Raw genomic sequence first — 25,046 nt, 5'->3', positions numbered from 1 at the left:
GGCAAAGCTTGTATAATACTTCTATATTCTACTTTCAACTCAGAATCATATAGTTAGAATTCTGTAAATTTTGTAATCAACATCATTCAACTGAAACAAATTTACTATATCGTTCAAACTTTTTCACAGTAGCTGGGAAATGAAGAAAGTAAACATGGAGTCTCACGGCTTTAAAGTGATTGAATAGAGATCTAGAGAAAATAATTCTTATATATTTTTACTTTTCTCCTCTCCAGAGGGAACAGAACTTGATATAACATTAAAGCAAAAGGGGTTTGGTTCATACTTAATGTGAAACATCTTGTAATAGTAAGAATGATCACATATTAATCCTCCTCAATAAATCAAATATAAACTTAATCATATAAATATTTAAAATACAACTGGGAATCCTCTGTTTTTGGATAACATATTTATCTTTTGAATGGAGACTGAATTTGGCAAATGTCTTATTTAATCATCAAATTATTTTCAATGTTTTGTTTGAAAATTGTTGTATGAAGAAAATAAATGTCCTACACATTAATAATATGAAAATATTATGGAATAGAAACTAGGTAGCTTTAAGAAAATAAAGTTCAAGAATAAGAACTTGAACAATTTCCTACTTGTTGGTTTGGTGGCTTAAGTCTTTTCAAAGGAACTTAACAGGATTTCCTGATTTTTCCTATTATCTTGTTCTAAAAGCCAGAGTGCTGGAATTCATTATTCAGTCAAGAAACTTAAACCAAAATAATTCTCTGAAACATGCAATTGAATTTCTTTATTTTAGTGTCCTGCTAAACTAATTTCCTTGGTAATGTTTTAGACTTTAATTTTTAAACATTTAAGAAGTACAAATTATCATATGTAGTTCTCATGAAATGCAATGCAAAATACAAGTCTGATAAATGATTTCTGATATATCCAGTGAACCTTAACAATTTCTTTATTATGACTTCTTTCTAATCAAAAACTGAAAAAACACTTTATTGTTAAATCACCATCTTTTTAAGATAGCAGATTTTGTGATTCACACATGAAGAAATTGTTATCTGGCCCCAAATAAGAAAACAAGGACAGATAGTTGTAGATTCCTTAATTTTCCTAGATGATGAAGAAATGCTCTTTAGTTAAGACTAAGTATAACAAATGAATTGAAAATTACATATCTATTCTTGGTTATGAGGACATAGATTTTAGTTTTTTCAATCAACACTAAAGTAAAACAAACATTTTTAGAAAGCATGCAAATGCATTAATCATGGGAAACAATGTTGACGTGAAAATCATGTTAAACAACTAGAATTATCTGATTAAGTTATATTTAAAGATGTTTAAATCAATTTTTGAAGGATTCCTAGGTAACAAAATTAAAGCTAGTAATTTTATTGTGAATTTACAGAGAAAAGTATTCTTTTAACTTGAGAGAATATTTGAGATTTGAAAATTTGAGGTATTTGAAATTTGAAAACTATTGAAATATACAATAAGGATGGCAAATGTTAAAAATCTGGCAGAAAACTACTTAGAAGGGAAACTATTCCAACAAGATTTAACTAGTCTGGGGGCACACAATATGTATAGCAAGTGACAAGTATTTTTAACTTTGCAAGAGCCGACACACACAGAGACACACCCACATATACAGACAGACAGACACACAAATATATAAGCATACACATTTTAATGTCTAACATGCACATATACTTAAATGAAGAGGTGTTGTTTGGGCTAAAAACATATACTCTAGTAAAGATTAATAGGTTAATAAAATAAATTCTTCCTCTCTGTAAGTATTGTAACCAACTAATTTTACCCAAACTTGGAAATAAACAAATGAAAGAAGTTTGAATAGCTTTTCCAAGGTCACGGGGTAAATTACGGGTAGAAGTAAATCAATATTGAATGATATTTTGTTCCTGATGCTTCATTCATTCCTTCTCTGGCTATGCTTCTGATATTGTATCATCATGAAGTAACTGCCTTCCCATGCTGAAATAAATCCTTTGCCATGTGGCTGGTCTTTTCCCATTTTATTTCTCCTTTCTGGGCACAGCCTGGATCCACTATGTTTTTACCTGGTTTGGTGTTCCTAACTTCTACACTTAACTACCACAGCCTCTGCCCCACTCTTCAGCTCCCTTTTATATGCTATCTTCTCTCATTAGAATATAAACTCCTTGAGAATAAGGTCAATCTTACTTTTTGCTTGCATTAATATTCCCAGCATTTTGTGCAATGCTTGGCATATAAGTAAGCGGGTAAACAAATGCTTTTTGAATGATTTTTTATATGAGGAAATTAACATAAAAAACCAGAGGGTCTAGTCTTTGATATTCTACTAACTAGCTATGCAACAATGGACGTATCATAACCTCTGGAACTTAAAACCTAAGGTTCCTTTGACCTCTAATATTATTAGGTTCTATGGGCATACAGGATGAGAGAGACAGAAACAAAGAGAACATAAATCATATTTAGGTTGAAAGACAAAAAAAAAGTTTAAAAATAAAATTGACTAGGTATATCATCACAGATTATTTTTGGTACAATTTAAGCTTTTACATGACAATTAACATCTAAGTTTCTAAAAGACTACAGTTTGAAGAAAAATTTAAACTTCTAGAAGGAGACTGAAAATTCAAAGATAAAAAAAAACCTTCCTAAAAAGCAGTTTTGAAGAAAAATGTCTATGTCTATATATATATATATATATATATATATATATATTGGGAAAGGGAAGTCTCAAAATTAATGTTTTTCCCTTTCTCCCTACCCATACCTCATTGGTACCATTCAGATTACCAAGGCAAAAGAGAAAAACTCTCACTTAGAATTTAGGAGACTCAGTTCCTAGTCCTGATTGTGTTACTTTTGGCAGTACAATTTTGACAAAGTCCTGTCAATTCTCCAGGCTTTGGCTGACTCCACTTTAAAATGAGGGAATTGGAAGAAATGAAATCAATAGGCCACTTCTGTCTCTAGGACCCATATTTCTTTGTTCACTAAGTTTTGAATCTTACTGTAACAATCTTAAATGTCACTCTGTTTAGACTGTCCCAGGGTTTTATTTGACATTTATAAAACATCTTGATAAAAGATCAAATGCATTTTAAAAATATACTTATAATTAGATGAAAAGGAAAAGTCTCTTTTTGGTGATATTATAGTGCTTATTATTAAATCCCAGCTTTGAGATTATAATTCTAAAAGTAGAAATCTAAACAAAAAATACCATTAGCTGCTTACTAGTATGCTTATAAAGGAACCAAGACTCAACTTTTTAAAATGCAAGAAAAAGTTACTAATTAAAACATAAATTACATATCTCATTAGATGGAAAAGAAAATTAAAATGCTACAATCAAGTAACAGGCTTGAGTTAAGAAATGAAGAATTCCTTGAAAGGACTACCAATAGTTTGTTCATCATCTTCGGTAAATGAAACAAGATGGTGCAGTTAACATGAGTGATTGAGTCAAATGATCTATTGAATTCCCTCTACCAGAATTCATTTGAAATGTTCATGTTTCAAAATGGCACACACACACACAAAAATCTGTAAATCTCTCAGCAAAAATTTCAAAATAAGAAAAAGCACACTGCTTTAATATAGATCACTAAAAATCTGAATATTAACATAATATATAATACAGATATGCCATGTATTGGAAATAGAAAGAAGAAATGAAATCCATCCTTTGCCCTCCAGAGCTTGTAACTGTGGGAAGAAAATTTATTTCAGGTTTTAATGGAACACACACACACACACACACACACACACACACACACACACACACAGTGATTAGTACAAAGGACACAGATGCAGAGAAGTGTTATGAGGAATCTAAGGAGGAAGACATGTCGGAACTTCTGAAATCAGAACAATAAATTATGAACTTACATGCTTTCTCTCTGTAGCTTTTAGAGACTTGGCAGCATAGTAAAAAAGTTGCGTCCCACACAGAGCTGCCCAATATTTTGTCCAAGATGCTACCTGTGGAGATCAAGGAACCAAGTTAATAGATTAAAACTCATTAACGTTACAAGCAATTGCTATAAATTTGCTTTCGAAGAAGAAATATAATTCTATAAGAGGAAAACCTCCTTTCTTGTGTTCTAAAGTAGAGTTAAAATTTCCCTATTTCCCAAAAGATCTGAGGCATTTAAAAATTAAACACAATGAAAATAAAGTTCAACAAAGGAAACTGTTAAAGGAGTTACTGGTCACTAGATAACTACTGTCACCAGAACTGAGCACAAAGGTAATAAATTAGATTCTCATTTTTCTGACAGGAAAGCAAGAAGAAATCCAGGAGTTTAAGAAATAGTTGTAGTTTTATAAAAATTGAAAATATTTTCTCATACAATTAATTTTATGTTACATCATTCTCCTTCAGTTTATCCTATGTTACCGACCAATTGTATTACTTGCTTTTTCCATTCAATCTCTTCTTATCTCATTCCAACTCATTGCCTCTGTGCAAATATTTTACCTTCTATTTGTCCAAATCACTTTCTGTTGACGTCCTAACTTCCACAAGGCATAGTTAGATGGCTACTGGGGCCCCTCACAACTCAGAAATTGTTATCTCTTTTAGTTTTTCACAATTTAAAATGTTATTCTTTATTTAATAGAAATTTAAATTTCAGGGTATTTTTGTTTTTTATTAAATATGACCCTCCTCATTCACCAGACTCAGTAGATACCACTGACTTTTGTTGAAATGAAAATTTTCTTATTTCATGAAGGAAATCCAATTATTATTTCTCTTCCACTCTGACAAGTTAACCATGCTTTGTGCTTTTTGTGGATATGTTGATTTTTTTATTAGCAAAATAACAATAAGGTTGGAAATCATACTTTTTGCTAGCTATATGTATGTCAGCAGTTTAAAGAAGGCTGGATATCTGGAGTCAGAAAGTCATTTACTACTTTTGTGCCTTTGGAAAGCAATTAAATGATCAGATGATGGGTTCTTTCCAGCATTAACTACAAAAACCTATCATGTGGTTGGCTAAAGATAATATTTGCCAATGCCTTTCAGATACGGAGGCCCAGAAAGCTGTTCTTTATTCACACTGCATGACTAGTGGTGCCAGAACCATCATTAGAACCCAAGGTTCCCAACCACCCAGTTCAGTGATCTTTCTGCAACATTATATCTCATGTGCTTTAACAAAGTGAAAGAAATAAGGGCAACAATTTTCCTTAACAGTCAAAATTCCTCTAAAAACCTGTTATTGAGTTATAGCACTAAACACATACCATCTTCATATTAAATTAAATTCTATTAATTTCTTATGGATTGGAGGACACAAGATGATCACTGGATGGCTGAAGTAGTGAAAGACCAGGGCTTCTCCACTATTTAAAAAGTACACAATGATTTTCAGAAGTTAATTCTAGGAATAGTGTTTAAAATATAGCTCACAAAATGTAAATTATTTTGAATATAAGATTACAAAATATTTTTAAAATATAGTTATTGCTGGATTGGAAATAATTTTCAAAAACCTTTTAGATCTTTCAAATGGAAGTAGTCTTTTTCATGGAAAGGAAAATTTGCCACCAGTCTATATATTCAGAATTCTGTACACACATTCTTGGGATAATATTTTATAACAATAAAAGGCTTTAAGCAAACCATATAGATGAAAATCCTTTATTTATACTAGTAAGTTTCATAATAGGAGAGAAAATAGATTTCCTTTAGATAAAAAGAGGTGCTAATGCATTTAAAATATGATTCTACTCACATTTAACTTTTGGTAACACAGATATATTTGTTATACAGCAAGGAATACATGTAATTAGGTTACCACGGGCTGATTTCCCCTAGCTTCATCATCACATTATTTTAGATCCAAAACAAATGTATAGTTTCATATTTCTGATAAATATAATATGATGAAGTATTACCGTAGGCTTTTTGCCTTCTTTTAAAACAGTTTTCCTCCTGAGAACACCTTGAATAGTAACTGCTCCTGGATAGAGATGTACAGCCAAATCTTCTGACTCTGCAGAACTATAATTATGTAAAAGAAAGAAAAAGGAACATCTAAGAGCTTTTGTCTAGGCAGTTTAACAAGACAGGTAATATTCAAATAAAACATTATAATTATTTTAAAATTGTGTTACTTCAGTTTTAAGAGCTCAGAGAAAAAAGAACTGATAACTAGAAAAAGTTTATTTATCTGAAATTTATAAACCTACAAAGTTAATTAAGAAATTATTAAATCCAGCAGAAGGTTCAGAATATAGAACTTTTCTATATATCAACACATTTACAGGCTTAAAATAAACTTGAACAAGGATTTAATTAAAGCCATACTATTACATTAATATTATGTATATTTCCCCAGTAGAATTTTTCAGTACTGCTGAAAAAGATAAGGATTCTTTTTGTCAGAATCATTTAAGTAAAACTGCAAAAACAAACAAACCATAAAAAACCCCACCACAGCAAAAGCTCTAAGAAAACATATTTGATTTAATTTTAAAATATTTGAAATAAGAATAATAGAAGCTGTAATAATGTAAATCAAAAAACCTGGTCTGGCCATAAACCAAAATTAAAAAGAACAAGTATTCCATTATAGCCTGCAGACTGCTCAAGAAGGGAATAGAGACAAAAAAAAAAAAAAACAAAAAACAAAAAAAAAAAAACTCAGATTTCCTTTCCATAAATCTCAAGACAACAACAACAACAACAACAATAACAATAACAACAATCACAACGATAATGAAGAAACAAATGATTTTTCAATTAGTCTAAGTTCTTATATTTGGGAAAAAAAAAAAAAACTTTCAGATGGTAACCAGGTTGAACCCATAATCCTCTATAAATGGAGTAGAGAAGCCCTTAAAAAAACAATGTAAATTTGAGCTTGTTAGCTGATCTAATATCATAAAATTTAGGTGTCTTCAAAGTGACTTAAGATCTGATAATCACTAGAAAACTTTTGTGAGAGCTATGAATTTGAAGCCACATGCATGGAGACTAATTCAGACACCATGAAATTTAACACTAAGAATGAACATTTGCTCTTTTATAGTAATATTATTTAACTGGCTGTTTTGTGCCCTTCCTTGTTCATTTAATTTCTATAATTATCCCGGTGCAAAAAGAAACCTACTTAATTAGGCTGAATGAGAATGATTTTCAAAATATTATTATTATTAGAAATATGATGGCTTTGTCGATGGCTTATCAAAATTCATCACCTAAAATTCACCTAATGCCACAATTAAAAATGCAAACTGAATATAGAGGGGTTAGCAAAGAAAATACGTTAAATGAAGCCTCTTAACAAGAAGTTTTGTTGGCAATCTGATGACTAAAAAGCATCAGTAAGACCCAGGAACTAAAGACAACCTACTTAAAAGCATCTTTAAGAATTTGCCACAAAGATGCAAGATACTAGCAATCATCTGTAGGTTAGAAGGGAGCCATATTGCAAAATTATATAAACATTAAATCATGAGAAGAAAGGTATATTGGGATTTTTGATTAAATATTAATCAATGATTTGGGAAAGAACAAGAATAATGTCAGACCACACCCACTTAAGCCAATCACCAACACCAGAGGGAAATTCTATGACCCCTGAGTGCAGGGGAATTGTACCTGCTGGCCTTCATGTGGCCCCGATAGCCATTTCGTGCCACTCTTGTCACCGGACCGAGAGAATGGTATAATCTGTTCCTGTTGGATTCCATTATAAATTGTATATATTACATATACTTTTATTCACACAATCATCATCAGTACCTAGAACAGTATAATAGTTTCTCCTAGTTAATATAGCTAACTACTTCTTACAAATGGACAGTATCTGATGAGTTCTCTCTTTTTAAAAAAGCATGCAGCATAGATTTAAAAAAAAAAAAAAAAAAAACATTCATCATATAACAGGTGATGCTAGTTCCTCTAAAAAACATTTATCACCAGACTTTCATCACCATCATTTTTGTAAAGGATTAAAGTGTTGCAGATACACAAAGTATACCAAAAAATATAGAAACACTTAAAAATACAACAACAATTAGCTCCTATCCTATCTCCTTGAATTCAAATTTGAGTAGTGATTCCTGAATGACTTGAACAAAATTCATTTTTACTTCATGTCCCTATGAAGACACCTAAAATGCAACAAAGCCTTTAAATGAGCTACAATAATCTTATCTATCATTTCCTTTTAGACTCCATCTACCAGTCAAAAGAAAAGTGGGAAATCATTAACAAAGCACTAAACACTGGCCATAATTTTTTTTATATCAATTAATAGTTAGGAAATGTTAACAATATTTTGAGGCATTATTTATTAAAAATATAATTAGATTGTTAAAAAAGGAAAAACACCAATAAACACTGACAGTCTTCTTTGCCTGGGGAAAGTTAGAAGTAGCACTGTTCACAAATAATATTTAAAATGAAAAACACCATTATGTTATTTTAAGCAATACTAAATATAGAATGCAAATTTACTTAAAGAATAACTTTATGCATTAAGTTTAATATTTTGTAATCTGCTATCAAGAGTCTTAGGTCAGGTTTTATTATTTTTTTTTTCTATCTTATTCCTAGTCTAAATTTTCTCTGGGCACCATTTTTTAGCTGTATTTGCAATTTTAAATATGCTATGCTATATGATTTAAACTTGGTACAATGAGAGGTGCCTCTTAATTGCAAATGTCTGAAAAGTGAAACATATCACCCCAAGTTTTTAGAAGTTTCTGAAGTTCAATCCTAGAAAGAGTATCCTTGTAATGAAGCTGCCAGGATCATTTAACATATTATTATTCTAGTAATTCTCTGGATATTACCAAAAGAATCTGGAACACAGTTTCTGATACTCCTTAAAATACTCTATAATTAACAGTTGATAGCAAGGAGTAGGTTCTTTTTCCAAGAAGGAAAACCTTAGTTATTAGATAACTTTTTGGCTTTGGAGACAAAAGTCAATGGGAACTCTTCTGCTTTTTCCTTTTAGGAAAATCTAAGCAAAAAGAATGAAGATTAAGTTTGCAAAAAGAAATAATTTAAAAGTAAACAGTATTAAAAAAAAAAAACCAACTTGAAGATACTAACAATTTTAAATCCAGTAAAAATGAAATGTGGAATATTTTGATATCTAAAAATATAGCATCATGTAAACTACTTGTATCATAAATTAGAAGAAATTTTTATGAACCTAAGTATTAAAAATTCCTAATTTTCTTTTCTTTTTCAAAATTTTACTATCAGTTCATATATACTTGTAACTTAAAATCCTGAGGGAAAAACTTTTTATAAAACTTGTAAGTATAGGGAAAGGGAGATCAAATTTTGTCATAAGCTGTTCCAGTTTGAGCAGACACTGAAAATAACATTTGTAAGTTATATCCATTTTATTTATAAATTACTTCAGTCAAGAAATGAAGATAAAGTGCTAAGCACACTACAAATTACTAGAAAAAAGGAAAAACCCTTAAATGAATTTTAATTCTAACATTATTATTATTAATCTCTCTTTTTCTTTTCTGCTGGAGTTCAGACACAAAGGACATTTTATGTAAATTTTGTACTTCTTTTGCTGTAGGCAGGCAATTATGATCTTTTAAATCAAACAAAATAAACAAGAGAAGTAGGTATACATATCGGGAGAAATACTACACTGCCAATTAATAAGGGGTGAATAAAACCTTTCAGTGCTGCTGAAAATGTTCAAAGCTACTAAGGTTGCATTATGGATACTTCAACTTACTAAATGACACAATGCCTCCCTTTGGAATAGAGAAAGAGTCTGGGGTTGACTGCTTTTCTTAGTTGCTAACTTACACAGAGCTGGAAGGGAATTTTTAAACATTTTTTAAAAAAAAAAGATGAGAAAATTACATTTTAAACTTCACAAAACAATTTACATTAACTTAGAAGACCTCTGTGATATGATATATGCACAACTCTATTCTATATAGGATGAAGTGACATATCTGTAGTTACCCAGTTAATTAACTGTGAAAGATAGAAAATAAATCCACCCTGATCCCAGGCCCAATACTCTCAACCTATAAAAAGCTTTCTCCTAGATAAGTTATATGACTTGATCAAAGTGAATTAGTGGCAGTTATAACTAGAATTATAATCTTCTGTTCTATATAGAGCTCAAGGGAATGCTAAAGTCATGGAAATAAAAAAAGCTTTAAAATTCATCTTAACTTTATGACAAATCTTAAGGAAAATTCTATTATTATTATATCACAAATACAATCAAATGCATTCTCTCCTTCCTCAGACCATTCAGGATATACAACATGATCTAGTTTATATTATGACTTTTAATTCAAGTATACATAGTGTCTCAAGTCAGTAGAATCCATTGTCCTCTTGTTCCGTTGCCAAATCCTAGTCTTGGATAATTCCTACCACTGACCCTCCTTCAGTCCTATTCACAAGCTGCTAAACAGAAATGGAGCACATCAGAACACTACAGGGACTGAGGTCACAACAAATTTATGTTGTTCAATGATTGGGGCACATTAATCCTTTTATATCTCAATAAACAATTACCCAACTGCTCATGGAAATTAGCCCAAACCTCATCACCCAGCCCCTTCTATCTTTCAGCAGTGGCCCTTGCCCCCCATGTCACTGAAAAAAGTTACTGAAACCAATCACTGAAAGCTCCTCCTCTCTTCCTATACTTTTCATTTTAAACCACTCATTTTCCCTTGAGTTTTGTTTACACTTCTCACATGAAATTATCTCTTCTCTTTGCCAAGATGCTCTTTTGCCATGCACCCTTGATCTCCAGCAGACCACCCTACTATCATCTCCACTCACTGTCTAATCTTCAACTTTCCCCTATTTATGTGCTCTTTTCCCTTGGCTATAACATTCACTTGATCCATCCACACCCGGCAGCTCTAGTTGTTGACCTTTCTCTCTCCTCCCTTACATCCATCATGGCTAAACTCTGGGAGGACACCTGATCTTAAAGGGATGGTATGAGGAATGCCCCTAGGCCAAGACATGGCTTTTAGTAAAAGCTTGTTCCCTTCTGTCATCCCCCTACCCCCCGCCCCATCCCTGCAGTTTTTAAAGCTCTCTACATCTCATCTACTGTCTGCTTCCTTACTGCCTACAAGTACACCCACATGTTGAAGAATTTTCTAAAAACTCCCACTTGAAATATCCTTCCCTAGTAGAAAAGAACACTTCATTTCTTCTAACTTCTTACCTTCCTGCACTCAGGCTTATAGCTCAACTAAAATCACTCTCCAAAGTTCCTACTATTCTCTTACCTGCCAAATCTAATGCTTTTTTCTCAATACTCATCCCTAGCTACTCTAGTATTTGATGAGGACTGCTCTATTCTATTTAATATTCTTCTGTCAAATTTTCTTGTGACAGATCTTCATCCAGGCCACAAGTGAACCATGAGTGTTTCTCAGAAATCTGGGCCCTCTTCTCTTTTCTTCTATGCAGATAATTCTCACGTTTATTCGTCCACCTCTAACATTTTTTTACTGACCTCCTGTATTATATTTCCAACTGGATTTCTCAAAAGAATAAGTTCAACATGTCCAAAATCAACTTATCTTTCTCCCCCAAACTCCCTCATCCTCCACACTTTCCTATTATTTTCAGAGTACCACCAATCCTACCAGGCAACTGAACCCATTCTCCATTACTCTCATTCCTGCCCTCCTTATCCAATGTGGCTAAGTCCTGTCATTTTGCCCTTCATAGTGCCCCTAGTAAATGTCCCCTTTTCTTTATTCTTTACCCAACTGTCAAATTACATTCCTAAAGTGAAAGTCTGACAATGTTACCTGCTTATTCAATAGCTACTGAATATTACCTATTACTTCCCAGATCAAATATAAAATTGTTTGATTTTTAAAGCACTCCAAATCTGGTCCCATCCTACTCCCCACTTCCCTGTTCCCTCTTCCCCATGTATCTGCCTACACATAACAGTTCCTGTCTTGCTATCCCTTAAGTACAACATTACCTCTAGGCTCCATTCATTTTTACTTGGGAGTCCCTGGAATACGCTCTCCCACATCAACTTTGCCACCTAATTTCCTGGCTTCCTTCATTTCTCAGCCAAGATCCCACCTTCTGCAGGAAGCCTTTCCAATTCCCTAAACACTAATGTTTCCTCTCTCTTATCTCTAATTTATCTTGCATATAACTTGTTTCTATATTATTGATTGTATGCTGTCTCCTCAATTGATTATAAGATCCTTGAGGTCAAGAACTGTCTTTTATTGCCTTTCTGGGATAGCTCCAGCACTTAGCACAGTGTCTAGCACATAGCTGGTGCTTAATAAATGCTAGTTTACAGATTCATCATTCAAATGAAAGTGTTCTCTAAAAAAAGATATTACTGACTCTCAATTGCCAAATCTAGATTGGCTTTTTCTCAATCTTCATTCTCCTCGACTTCCCTATGGCATTTAATACTATTAGTCACTTTTTTTTTTACTGCATACTTTCTCTTATATAATTTTTTAAAATAACACTGATCTTCCTGGTTCACCTTCCACATGTTGGAGTGCTTTTTTCTCAGTCTTCTTTGCTAGTTCTTATATTGTGGGAATCTCCCAAAGTTCTATCCCTCTGTTGGGCCATCTTCTCTCTATACTGTTATTCAGACTGATGATCTTATCAGCTCTCATGGATTCAATGATCATTTTTATAGATATGATTCCAAGATCTATATATTCTGCCCTACTTACTCTCTTTTAAGCTCTCATTCATAGCACCAATTGTTTTTTGGAAATCTGCAATTCGATAAAAAAAAATATATATAACTCAGTATCTGACCTCCACAACCTATTACTTTTCAGATTCCCACAATTCTTCTAGTCATCAAAGATCCCAACTTTGCCATTCTGGATTCCTTACTTTCACTCTCTCCTGACAGAGACAATATGTTGTTAAGTCTAGATTCTATCCATAGTATTTCTTGTCTGAGTACCTTTGTCTTTATACAACTAGCTACCACCTAATTTGGGCTCTCAACTCTTGAATGAATTATTGCAACACTATATACTATTTAGTTTCCTTGCTCCAAGTGCCCCTTATAATCCATCTTTCATTTTATACCAGGGTGATTTTCCAAAAGAATAGATAGGTATGACCATGTCACCTATTTAACTTTATAAACTAGAAAACTTGTTTGGTAATAAAAGCCTTATACAACCTTCCTATGTATTTGATTCTTCTCCAAGAATTCTACAGGACTGTAAAAACTGGGTTATTTATTCTTTTTTTCACTCATAGCATTCCATCTCTTGACTTTTCATCTCCTTCTCTACCTGCTTTCCTCCAAAATTTCAACTCAAATCTTACCTTTAAGATGAATTTCTCTTATATCAGAATTTGGATTCTGTAAGTGCAGCAACCATGTTTTTGCCTTTCTCTTATATGCCCAGAACTTAATATGGTGCGTAGCACATAATAAATATTTCATAAATGTTTGTTGACTGGCATTTCATCTCATTTACAACAGACCACAGAGTAAACTGGAGCAGCAATTATTTTCGAAGTCCCAGACTCTGCTTTTCTACACATTGGGTGCCTCAAAAATAAATATATGTTTGGTGAATAAATGATTGGTAAATTTATTTAATTAAAAAATTCCACAGAGAGGAATCTACCTTTACTACTTAAAATTTCAACCCCCTAACATCAATTTCTATTACTTAATGTGAGTCTATAGAGCCATATTTGTAAGTGAATAGACAAATTCAATTCAGAGCTTTCAAAAAAACTCTTTGTCTTACCTTTCAAAGGCAGGCCATGAGGTCTCTTCACTAAGCTCAGACCCATCACTGCTACCTGAAACCAAAAATTATTATTCTGATTAAAAATAAAAATCAAAGCAAGTTTTCATTCAGCTTGAATATAATCATCATTATTATCATTTATATATAGTTACTTTCTGTGTCCCAGGCACTGTGGTAAGTGCTTTACAAATGTTTTATTTGCTCCTCACAACAAGTTGGAGAGATTGATGTTTTATCTCATCATCTGAGGCAACTGAGGCAGACAGATAATATGTCATTTGCTCAGGGTCACACAAATAGTGTTCAAGGACAGTTTTGAACTCAAGAAACTTGTGCCTACAGAGCTTTATCCATTGCTTCCCCTATATGCCTATAAAATAAGTTCTCAAACTGTGGGCATAAAATGAATGCTAGAATCCACATATCCTATATAGAAATGACTTAAAAGAAACTCTTTCATTTTCAAACAATTTTTCTTCTGTTTCAAATCATTTATTTTGAACAATAAAAATTAAGAGCCTTTTAGATCAAAATTATCACATGCATAGGGAAAATACCAAAAAATTTTAGATGATCTTAATTAAATTTGTGGAAGCTACTTGACTCCTCTTTGGTTCAAGTCAACTGAACTAAAATCCCATGAAGAAGTCCCAATGAGTATATTTTATAAAATTCTGAAAGCATATTCCTTACCTATTGAAATTCCACTAGACAAAGTAGAGCTTTCAGCCTGTCCTCGGGATGGTGCATGGGGCTCCATGACACTGTCATCCAGTAGATGTCTTGGCCCTGCATTGGGGAATGTTGCACTCTTAAATTCTGCTGTGTTCATTTTATGAATGAAACTGGAAAGAGAAAAAAATTAGTCTTGTATTTTATTACACTAACTTTAGAGCAATGAAGATATATAACATTGAAGTTGTGTTTACACCCCTTACCAGACACTAACTTGTATAACTTATTTTTATCAAAAGGGAAACAGCTACACCCATAAAAACAATATACTTAGACAAATAACAAAAAAAGATCAGCAAAGTGGGAAGGACCTTGGATTTGGTCAGTGGGTCTTATCCCACTCCAATACTAGCCATGTGACTTCAGAAGTTAATTTTATAGGACTCAGATTCTTCATCTGTAAAATAAGCCTACTGAGTAAACAGGTCCTTGGTTACCTTATTAATCCTACATTATGATTTCATATGTCTCTGGCTCTATTAAAGAGCAAGGGAATAAACTATTAATAGTAATCTATAAAACAAAGCAAAACAATATACATTTTTAGAAGAAGATGCTTTAAATGTATTTCAATTTGAAATTCACTTTTGTTTTGAATGACTTTCCAAATAATTTTATAGCACTTGAAGGTACTGGGATGGATGGGTGAGGTGGATAGTTAAAAATACAAAAAAGTATATCAAAGCTAAATAATGAGTCCAAATCTCAAAGGCAAATTTTCTAGAATAAGTGAAAATATCCCTCTTTCTTTAATATTTTACAATAAAGTTGAAAATTCTTCAGGCTGAGATCGTATTTTAAGATGATTTGTGTTAGTTGAGAAGGAAAATGGCACATTGTGTGAAACAGACATAATCCATAAGCTGAAATTTTTAAGAAAGCAAATTTGTAATTGATGAGGGAAATATTTGCTGTGATTTTAATTGTACCAGATTACCTGCACAAGTCATTCCTTGTAACAAAATTTTTTTTTAAAAAGAACTGTTTTTGAATTGAGAATATCTGCCTCAAAATATATGTGCATATATCAGTAAGAAATTCCTTATCAAATTTAGGCAAATCAGGAAATTAAAAATTTCAGGCAAACTAAATTTCTGATGGTAAAATTAGGGATTTTGGTAATTCATGTGCAAGAAAACTAATAATCACTAAATTCACAGAAAATAAGTCCAATTGATAAGCAATTTTAATTATCTGAATGTTTAAAAAAATGCTAACTTATAACCAAGGCTATGGCACTTCCTGTGTCCATGTGGTATCAGATTCCTAGGTGATGGAGGTGTTTGTGGTAGCAAGGCTCCTTCTGCTGTTATGTTTTTTCTTCCACCTTGTGGAGATGCTCCTACTTCTGGACCTATGGTTTAAAGGAGAGGAAAAAAAAAAAAAAGCTATTTCCAAGGATGTGTTTTGAAAAACAACACAACATAACAATATTATTGGGTCTCATAAAACATGTAAGATTTGGCTTAAAATATTGTTATCAACTGCCATTTATTGATTAGGAACTATCAAGGAATATCTTCTGTTTTGATCTTGAATGGGTTTATGTCTACAATACATTCCAATTAAGAAAACAAAAAATACTTTATGACAAAATTAAATTTTTTTAAAAAGTAAAAGGTATTCTAAGTTCTCAGTAGTACTACAAATATCAAAAGCATATATCACACACACTCACACACACACACACACGCGCACGCATGCACACGCGTGTTTAGTTATTTCCCCCCTATATCATTCTTGGTTTGGCAAGAAAGAAAGAAAATAAGATCTATTAAGATGGGACTGGGCAGTGGGTTTATTTCTTTATTGACAATAATAAAAAAAAAATTCTTTTTTATCTTTTTGGATCATCATATTATGTCAAAGAGGGCAGATAATCATTTCCCCCAGAAGGAGATCATGGTTCTAGGTAGTTAGATGCTTATTTAACTAGGTAGAACTTGGATTAGAAGTCAAATCAAAGGGTGTTCCATGCAGCCTGACTAACTTTCCTATTCTCTGTTTGAAGCTTCTGCCTGAATAAGTAAGGTGAGGGCTTATACAAATTGGTGATTAAGTTAAAATATACTACTTTTTAAGCTTGAATGTAAAAGCAAGATTCAATAATTTCTTTTTCTTTCTTTCTGCTAAAGATGCCTTTTTTTCTTAAACTAGGAGAATTGAAAAAGTTTTAGAATGGCATGTTTTCTATAAGACAAAGATACTCAGGCTGGGCATGGTGATATATGCCTTTTAATTCTGGCTAGTGAGGAAGTTAAGGCTGGTGGACTATTTCAACTGGAGAGTCACTTTAACTTGTTTTACCTCAGTTTCTTCATCTGTAAAATGAGAATAATTCCTTCCAGGATTATTGTGACAATAAATATTTGTAAAGGGCTTTGAAATCCTTAAAGTTCTATATAAATGCTAGCTATTTAAATTTCCAACATAAGCTAATATTTATTTATTATATCCTTTTTTGATTATATGAAGAACAATTTGAAAAACTAACCATTATTAGGAAAATAACTCAGGATAACTTGTATTTTCACATCAAAACTTATAGCTGGAAAAAGAAACAAGCTATTCAAAACAACATGATAGCTACTAAAAATGTAACAGCATGTGCTTTGAGAGTATTAACTTTTAAAAGATGAAGGTATAATGCTTACTTTATATTAATTGGTGTTTGTTGCATTTTAACTAATCAATTAAAAAAAACAATTGGATGATTATCACCAAATAATTTTTGGGTTTCCAGGTTTCTTGGCCCAATACCACCTACCTTTCAGTAGCTATCCATCACAAGATATAACAAAACTTTCCAGGTCTCCAGTGCTACCAAAATGGGTTTATCTCCCTTTCTTTGCTAATAATTTTCTTCTTTGCTCCCCTGCCTCTAAGACTTCTCTATCTTCTTTTTTTTCTACTTTTTTAAAATTGAAGCTTTTTATTTTCAAAATATATGCAAGTATAAATTTTCAACATTGACCCTTATAAAACCTTGTGTTCCAATTTCTACTTCCCTTCCCCTCACCCCCTCCCCTAGATGGCAAGATTTCTCTATCTTCAAACAGAAGACTCGTGTTAATTATGGGGAAAATGCTGAAGTGAGATGAAGAAACTTGGACTTTTGTCCCAGTTTTTTAGCAGCCCCCTCAGTAACTTCAGGCGACTTCTCTAACTTCCTTGGGTTTCAACTCTGTCATCAACAAAACCAGGGCTCTACACTGGATTACCTTTAGAATGGTCTGCTTACAACAATTGTAAGAGTGATGTTCATTTTCTGGCTCTTATTAGGAGAGCAAGACAAAACGAGAAAAGAAGATTATCTTGTTTCTGAGAGTAGAGTGCTGGCCTCAAACTGAGCAATGCTTGAATCCAAAGCCTGCTCATGATGGGCACTGACTGCAGGATCAAGGGAAAGTTCTTCCTATGGGCTCCTCAGGCAATTTTTCATGACTAGCATGTAGATGTGGGTCTGCAGGGGCCAGAAGATTTCCTCACTACAAAGTTCCCTATACCAACAAAATCAAAGGCCTGAACAATAGCAAACCTTCCATATGGTTTAAGGAAAAAAAAACCTACTGTTACCAGGGCTCTTAAAATTTAGAGGTGAGGATTTTCCTTAAGGATGCTTCAGTAAAGAAACAGTAGGCCTCATTTTCTGTCCAAGTAGAGTGCTCAGTATGTGTAAACTGGAAGAGTTTAAGGGATGAAAAACTCAAAACAAAAGAACCAACCAAAAGTATTTTTAGGAAAAAATTTAATATCCTAACCAAAAAATAATTTAGGATGCTCTGAACATTATTGTTAAGCTACCTTATAGAAAATTTTCTGTACTGTATACCAGGGTCTCTTGTAATTATTTTTTTCTATTAAGTACAGTATCCAGACCAAGGACTATTAACTCTCAAGTCTGACTTTATTTTAATCATTTACTATATATTGTGCATGATCATGTAACAAAACATATTTAATATATGGAGGATAATGTAAGTAAAGGTTTATAATCACTGAAATTATTAAAATTTGTAATTAAAATTCAGTACTTAGTTTAGCCTTACATAAATAAGAGGGATGAGTGATTTCATTATCCAGGGAATATCAACTACCCAGTGCAGAGATCTAAAGTGATTTCTTCAGAAAGACAAGCTAACAAATATCTAAGACAGCATTTGAATCCAACTCTTATAGATAAGCCTAAAACTTATGCTAGAATTATGCTAGACTGTCATCTGTAGATCACAATTATTCTGTATGTTTTTTCCTAAGGGTATTAAAATTAAATCTGCAAACCAGCTTTCTATAATTATTAAACGGAATGTCCTGTTTGGAAAAGTAAGGAAGGGTAGTTGATTTTTCTAGGAAATTCTGTGGTCAGAATTGCAGGTGCCTAAAACATTTTCTTATATATACTACAAATATATTTATAAATTCAGAGTAAAACATATCACTGGTTGATAATAAAAAATTTGTTGATCAAAAGAAAAACTAAGCATAAATATGAGCACAATATTTAGTATACACTGTAAAATTTACTAGTTATTTTTATCTTGTAATAAAGCATTTTGTTATTAGGAGAAGAATTGGATATTACCTACTAAGTCTTCTCTCGAAGCAGCAGAACGTGGTGTGCTTGTTCCTGGCTCGATCTTTAATGAAAGCCTACATTTAAAGAAGAAACCAATGAAATCCACATTAAACAATTATAAGTCACTTGAAAGATGTACATTTATGAAGTAACTTTTAAAGGTCTCGTTTCTAAAGGTATTTTTTATAAAATAATTTCATCAATTTACTTCTCCAATAAATTTTACACACACACACACACACACACACACACATGCACACTCTTTCACTTTCTCTCTCTCTCACAAAAACAAAATCCTTAACTTTCTTTAGGTTCAAAATGTTCTTAAAAGTAATCCTCATGAGAAAAAAATGTCACCAGGAAGACAAAACATTAAAAAATGTATAGAAATCATCATTAAAGAAAAGAGATATTGCTGCTTTGTATCTTGGGATGCTTGGCAGCTATTACTGGGCTGCCTGTCAGTTCACCTTGTCTTTTCATAGTGTTTTAATTTGAGACTTGATTGACACTTATTTTTTGAGAAAGTGGTCTCTAACTAAATAATTTCAAGCTAACTTTTGTCTTTTTTTCAGAAATACTAGTTTTGTTACTTTCTCTTCAGTATAGCAGTGCTCAGTTAAAAAAAACAAATCTCCCAACAATAAATATGAATATTTTAAGTTCAATTTACTAGAAGTTCCTAATAACAAGAAAGTGGCTTTGAGGTTTTTGATTAATCCTAATATGTAGTCAACATCTGAGCTCAGTTTAATGTATCTATAGTCTGGCGTTTCATAAAGTAAGATATTGGGATTGTAAGTTTTCTCCCAAAAGTCAAATTGTAGGAAGCTAACTGTACAAAAACTAGGAAGGTCTGAGTTCAAATGTGATATCAGATACTTACAAACTAGATGACCCTGAGTAAGTCACTTAATCTGTCTACTTTGGTTTCCTCAATTGTGAAATGGAAATAATAATAGCACTTCCTTTCCAGGTTATTTTAAGGATAAAATAAGATATTTACAAACTGCTTAGCACAGTCACAGGGACTAACATACAGTAGACATTACATAAATGCTAATTATAATGATGTTTGTGCCATGAAATAACATTTTATTGAAGGATTTATAAAACTGTCTTTCTTTTTGCACCTTAAAAATTGAGATTGATAATCATTTGTTAAGCAAAAAAATTTACAATAATTCTATCAATTGAGAATTTTTGTAATTTTCATTTCTATACTCTGCTGGTAAAATGATATTCAAATATTCTTTTTTCTTACATTCATGATTTTGAACATGAGGAAGCTAAAAATTCCTATCTTTAGTAAATTATCACAGAAAGATCAACTTGTATAAACTAAGTATATAGTTTGTCTTATTAAATATAATATATAAAGTATATCTTATTAAACTATTTAAATTTTATTTAAAATTTTAAAAATTATATATGGAAAATTTCTCTGCAAGAATAACATCTCAATAATCATCTTATTGCTTTCTTTAACCAATCAATGCTAATAATAGAGAGGCAACTATGATCACTGGCTCTATGATAAGAGGACAGCTTAAGAATGGCCTTTCTACAAAGTGGGCTCTATTTTTCCAATTTAAAAGACTATCTTTTTTCTAAGGATAGGAAATGAAATATTATAGAAAGATTCTAATTCTAATAAGGGAAATTAGGAATCATTCTCAAGTAAAGAAAATTCATCTGTGTATTTTATTCAAAACATACATGGAAGCAGAGTACCAAACAAACAAAATAATTCTTAAGGCAGGGTCCATAGTTTTCATTTCTAGAATAGTAAGTCAGTTGGTCAATACACATAAGATCTATTTCAAGGCAGATTTTAAAATCTTGGAGATCATGTCTAGAGTACTCTAAAACTTCTTGTTTAAATTTAAAATATAAAGGTAAGTGACTTCTCTGGAATCACTGGAAATAAAGTGTTCTATAGTACTGAATTTTACAAGTAACAATTATTTAATTCCCTAAGGTGCAAAATCCTTTTATTTAAACTATTTTGTATGAAAATAATTTTAAAATGCACTAAATATTTCTATGCTTTATGAAGAGAATAATAAGGCATCATTTGCTCAGATAAGGAATACAAGATATGGAAACAAAGGCCCAGAAGAATGAAGTGATCTTAAAAGGTCTCTGCAAGCTGGCCTCTTCTTGCTCTTTCAGTTCTTTCACACTTGGCTACCCCTGGCTTAGCACTCACAGGCCCACCACTCTTGGGTTTTTAAGGAGTGTAATGGGGGGGTTCTGCCTATGATCACCTGTAATGGGCTGAGGTTTGAGTTGATGCACTGAGGTCCCAAGTACGTGAGGCTAAATAGTAATTGGACTATACTCTATTAATATACATGACTGGTTAAAGAATGGCCCCCGCCCATTCTCCGTGCAAATCCTGATGTGTTGTATAGGAAATGACGATTTTGGTGGGTGGAGGCAGAGAGAGAGACAGGAAGAGAAGCTAGGAGTATGGAACCTAGGCAGCAATGTGTGTAGCTGAGTCAAGAAGCTAGCTAGACCAGCAATCACCCAACTTGGTATTCTGTACTGGATACTCCCCAGTCCTGGGGTGTTCTGCCTTCATCTCCAACCCTCAGCTTCCCTGAAGTCTCAGCTCAAATCCCAACTCTTCTAGTACCCTGAAAGAAGGGAGGCACGTAGGCAACAAGCATTTCCTATGTGCCACTAGGCTAAATACTGGGGACACAAACATAGACAAAAAGACAGTCCCTGACCTCAAGGATCTTCCATTCCAATGGGGAAAGAAAACACGTGGAAAAGGATACAGGAGGAAAACAAAGTACCTAATATAGGGGCAGAGTTTTCAAGTCTGGAAGCCAGAACAGGACTCAGAAAGGAATGAAAGGCAGCCTGGGTCCCTCCATAAAAGCAGAGGTTCTAAGAAGAACTAACTCATCATTGGGAAAAGGGGACTGGCCTTAAGAGAGGGAAGAATATTCTAGGTTAAGAAGGTCACAGTTATGGAACGATGTTCCAGGGAAAGAAGGCCCTAGGTGCTAAGTGTCAGGATAAGACAGCATGATTTAGAAGTCAAACAGTCAGAAATAGGGCCAGGAAGGAAATGCTGCTTGTGCCTCTTAGAATTAACTGTCATTTATGACAAATATCTTTGTCTACACCTTGCTATTGGTATGTGGTCTCCCTTATTACAGTGTGAAGGCAGGGAATGGTTTCTGCTTTTCTATGTACTCCCTGTGCCTAGCAGAGCACCTGGTATGTAATAAATAACTAATATATGCTTGCTGACTTACTGACTTAATTTGCTGGGAGCATCTCCCTCATATGCCCAATTAAAGGAATTAAACTGATAATTGGGATCAAGTTTGTTGACTTGAGGTAGTAGAGTACAGTGGATAGAAAAGTCAGGCAAAATTAAGTCCCAGCTTTACCTCTGACTTGACCCATCCTGGCTATGTAACCCTGGGAAAGTCATAACTCAGTGCTCTACGCTACTCTTTAAAAGTTTTTAAGTTGCAGAGAGGTGCTAACTTGGGATTCTCGATACCAACAAAATGAGTCTAGACCTGATCTCCTTTGATGAGGATCCTTTTTGTAATCAGATTTACTAATAACTAATTGTTATCCATTAATACTATTCCATGTGCTAATTCAGAAGTTAAATAATTATTTTAAGGCAAAATTGCGATTAATTAAAAATCAATTTTATTTTACTACTAAGAAAAAATGAATTTCCTGTCTTTTGTATCTTTAAAAATATTTTAAAGAAATTAATACTATTCTTATATAGTCTTTTAACAAAGAGTTTTGAGTCAAATAACATATACAAATTTTCATGAGCTCTTAGACCCATCACTTTTATCCCTATGCTTTAATAAGCCACAATTAAAGATTCTATGTTTATTTTTGTGGGTTAGGAAAGGGTGAGGATGCCATATACCTTTCCAAAATTTGTGAAATTTTAAATATATTCAATTAACTTACTACAGACTATAGATGACATTCATTATTTTAAGACTATGCATTACTGGTCAGACTCAAAATTTTTAATTTTTATTAAGATTATTATTATTATTTTAATCTTTATTAAAATTGTTATTACTAGATTATTATTACTATAAGATTATTATACACATATATATGTGTACCTAAACATGTACACACACATATATAATTTCACTCACAATGCTCTAAAAATCTTGAGGTAAAGGAACACAGATACCAATAATTATTACCACGTGAAGGCATGGCATAACATGGCATAAACAATACACCTGTATTTTCATTGTTATTATGCTAATATTGTAAATAAGCTATCTTTTCTATTTTTAATTAACTTTTAAAAATGAACCCTTGAATTGGAAAAGATACTTTCCAGAAGACAAAGCATATAATTTTAAAATCTGGTAATAATTGACATCATAAGACAGCCATGAAAATGTTTCTTGACACTGAGAAAGGAATAGAGAGAAAAAGGGAAGTTCCAAGAAACTACCTCCTTTTTTCAAGTGATATTTATGAAACATTACTACTAAATGATAAGATGGATAATCAGGTTTTTTGTTAGAAAAAAAAATTTTTTCCTAAAAGTTTAACTTAAAAGATCAATTACATTTTCTCAACATAAAAATTTTTCAATAAGATGGGTAATTTTTCAATGATATGAAAATAATATCAGAAAAAAGCAGATTAACTATTTGCCTAACCTAAAGAAAATAAGGCAGTAATTCTCACCTTTCATTTTGAAACATATAGAAAAGCATTATGTCAGCATCAATAGTACTATGATGTACTTCAGACATTTCTACTATTGACAGAACTGAATCATTAAGTTTTTCTTTTTCTGATTATATCAAAACATATTTTTATGTGACTTCAGTCAGTGCTTAAATCAGTAACAAAAACAATAAATTATAATTGACAATATCTTATACTATGCTCAAAAATCTTAAAAGAGGCATAAAATATTTTCCAATAAGGAGTGAACATTGTATCTTGGATTAATTTCAATTAAAATAAAAGTTAACTTATATAAAAGGAGGCAATCAATAGTAAGTTTGCTTCTTTGAAGCTACAAAAAATTAAGCAGGAAGAAAAAGTTACATCTATATCAGCATGCTTTTGAAGACCATACATACTTGTAATTATCATCTTCCACAAATTTTTGGAGTTCTTCTATATACTGAACGGAATTCAGATATTTCTGGACATGAGGCAACATGGGGATATCTAGGGGAAAAAATGAGACATTACCAATTATTTTATAATCATCCTTTAAAAGATAAGCTTAGAAACATATCTAAAAATAAATTAAGATCTATGTCATCTCTAAATAAGAACTTCTGAAGCAAATGTTATATAGTGTTATATTTGGAAGAACTTAAGAAAATTTTATCGGAAGCAAAATAAAACAAAAAATCTGCATATGAAATATTGCTAACATCTCTTGCTTTTGTTTTGAAAAACAATTAATCTATCAAAGTTCTTCATAATTAAAATTTAGATGGAAACATTGGGAAATTCTGTCTAGGTGTAAAATACTTAAACAAACCTTAAATTTGTGACATTAATATATTTAGAAAACTAAAACCTTTAATAAATCTTTAGAAGAATGTATTTGTTGGTTGATTTTAAATTCTTCACACAAAATACAAACTTTCATGTTATTGGGTGAATTTCCTCTAAAAATTTAACATTACTTTTTGATTTACTGAAATGTTTAGTCATTTTTTTATGTCAGAACAAAACATGTTTATGTCAGAACAAAAAAGATTCAAGTGAAAGTAAAAGCATCTCTGTTTCAATAGAATAAGTACATTGTGATATGGTTTAGTATAAGTAGAAACACATAATATATTCTCACTAACAAAGGATAAGTACCTTCTCAAAAATATTTTAGCAACTGCCTATAATAAAAGCCTAAAATAACCATAAATCTTCTAAAATATTAAAACTGATAGCTATGAAAAATTAGTCCAATTATTAA

General features: G+C 32.1%; 1 protein-coding gene across 4 annotated transcripts in view; it reads right to left on the bottom strand.

Moving 5' to 3' along the window:
* Window positions 1–25,046, bottom strand: part of RALGPS2 (Ral GEF with PH domain and SH3 binding motif 2) — a 205,066-nt gene that overhangs the window by 16,541 nt on the left and 163,479 nt on the right. For 2 of the 4 annotated variants that reach the window (XM_031936952.1, XM_031936954.1), the window contains exons 10-17: window positions 24,199–24,289; window positions 19,082–19,149; window positions 15,718–15,853; window positions 14,458–14,609; window positions 13,762–13,816; window positions 7,613–7,690; window positions 5,905–6,010; window positions 3,886–3,978 (exon numbers count right to left, since the gene is read on the bottom strand). In XM_031936952.1, coding sequence (XP_031792812.1) covers window positions 3,886–3,978; window positions 5,905–6,010; window positions 7,613–7,690; window positions 13,762–13,816; window positions 14,458–14,609; window positions 15,718–15,853; window positions 19,082–19,149; window positions 24,199–24,289 — 779 coding nt within the window. Of the gene's footprint in view, window positions 1–3,885; window positions 3,979–5,904; window positions 6,011–7,612; window positions 7,691–13,761; window positions 13,817–14,457; window positions 14,610–15,717; window positions 15,854–19,081; window positions 19,150–24,198; window positions 24,290–25,046 lie in introns of those variants that run through there. The other 2 variants (XM_031936955.1, XR_004229297.1) reach the window with 2 other exon arrangements.

Source organism: Sarcophilus harrisii, chromosome 4 (genome assembly GCF_902635505.1).
Source record: "Sarcophilus harrisii chromosome 4, mSarHar1.11, whole genome shotgun sequence".
Lineage (NCBI taxonomy): Eukaryota > Metazoa > Chordata > Mammalia > Dasyuromorphia > Dasyuridae > Sarcophilus > Sarcophilus harrisii.
Note: the sequence above shows the minus strand (reverse complement) of the source record. Positions and strands in the feature narration are given on the sequence as shown.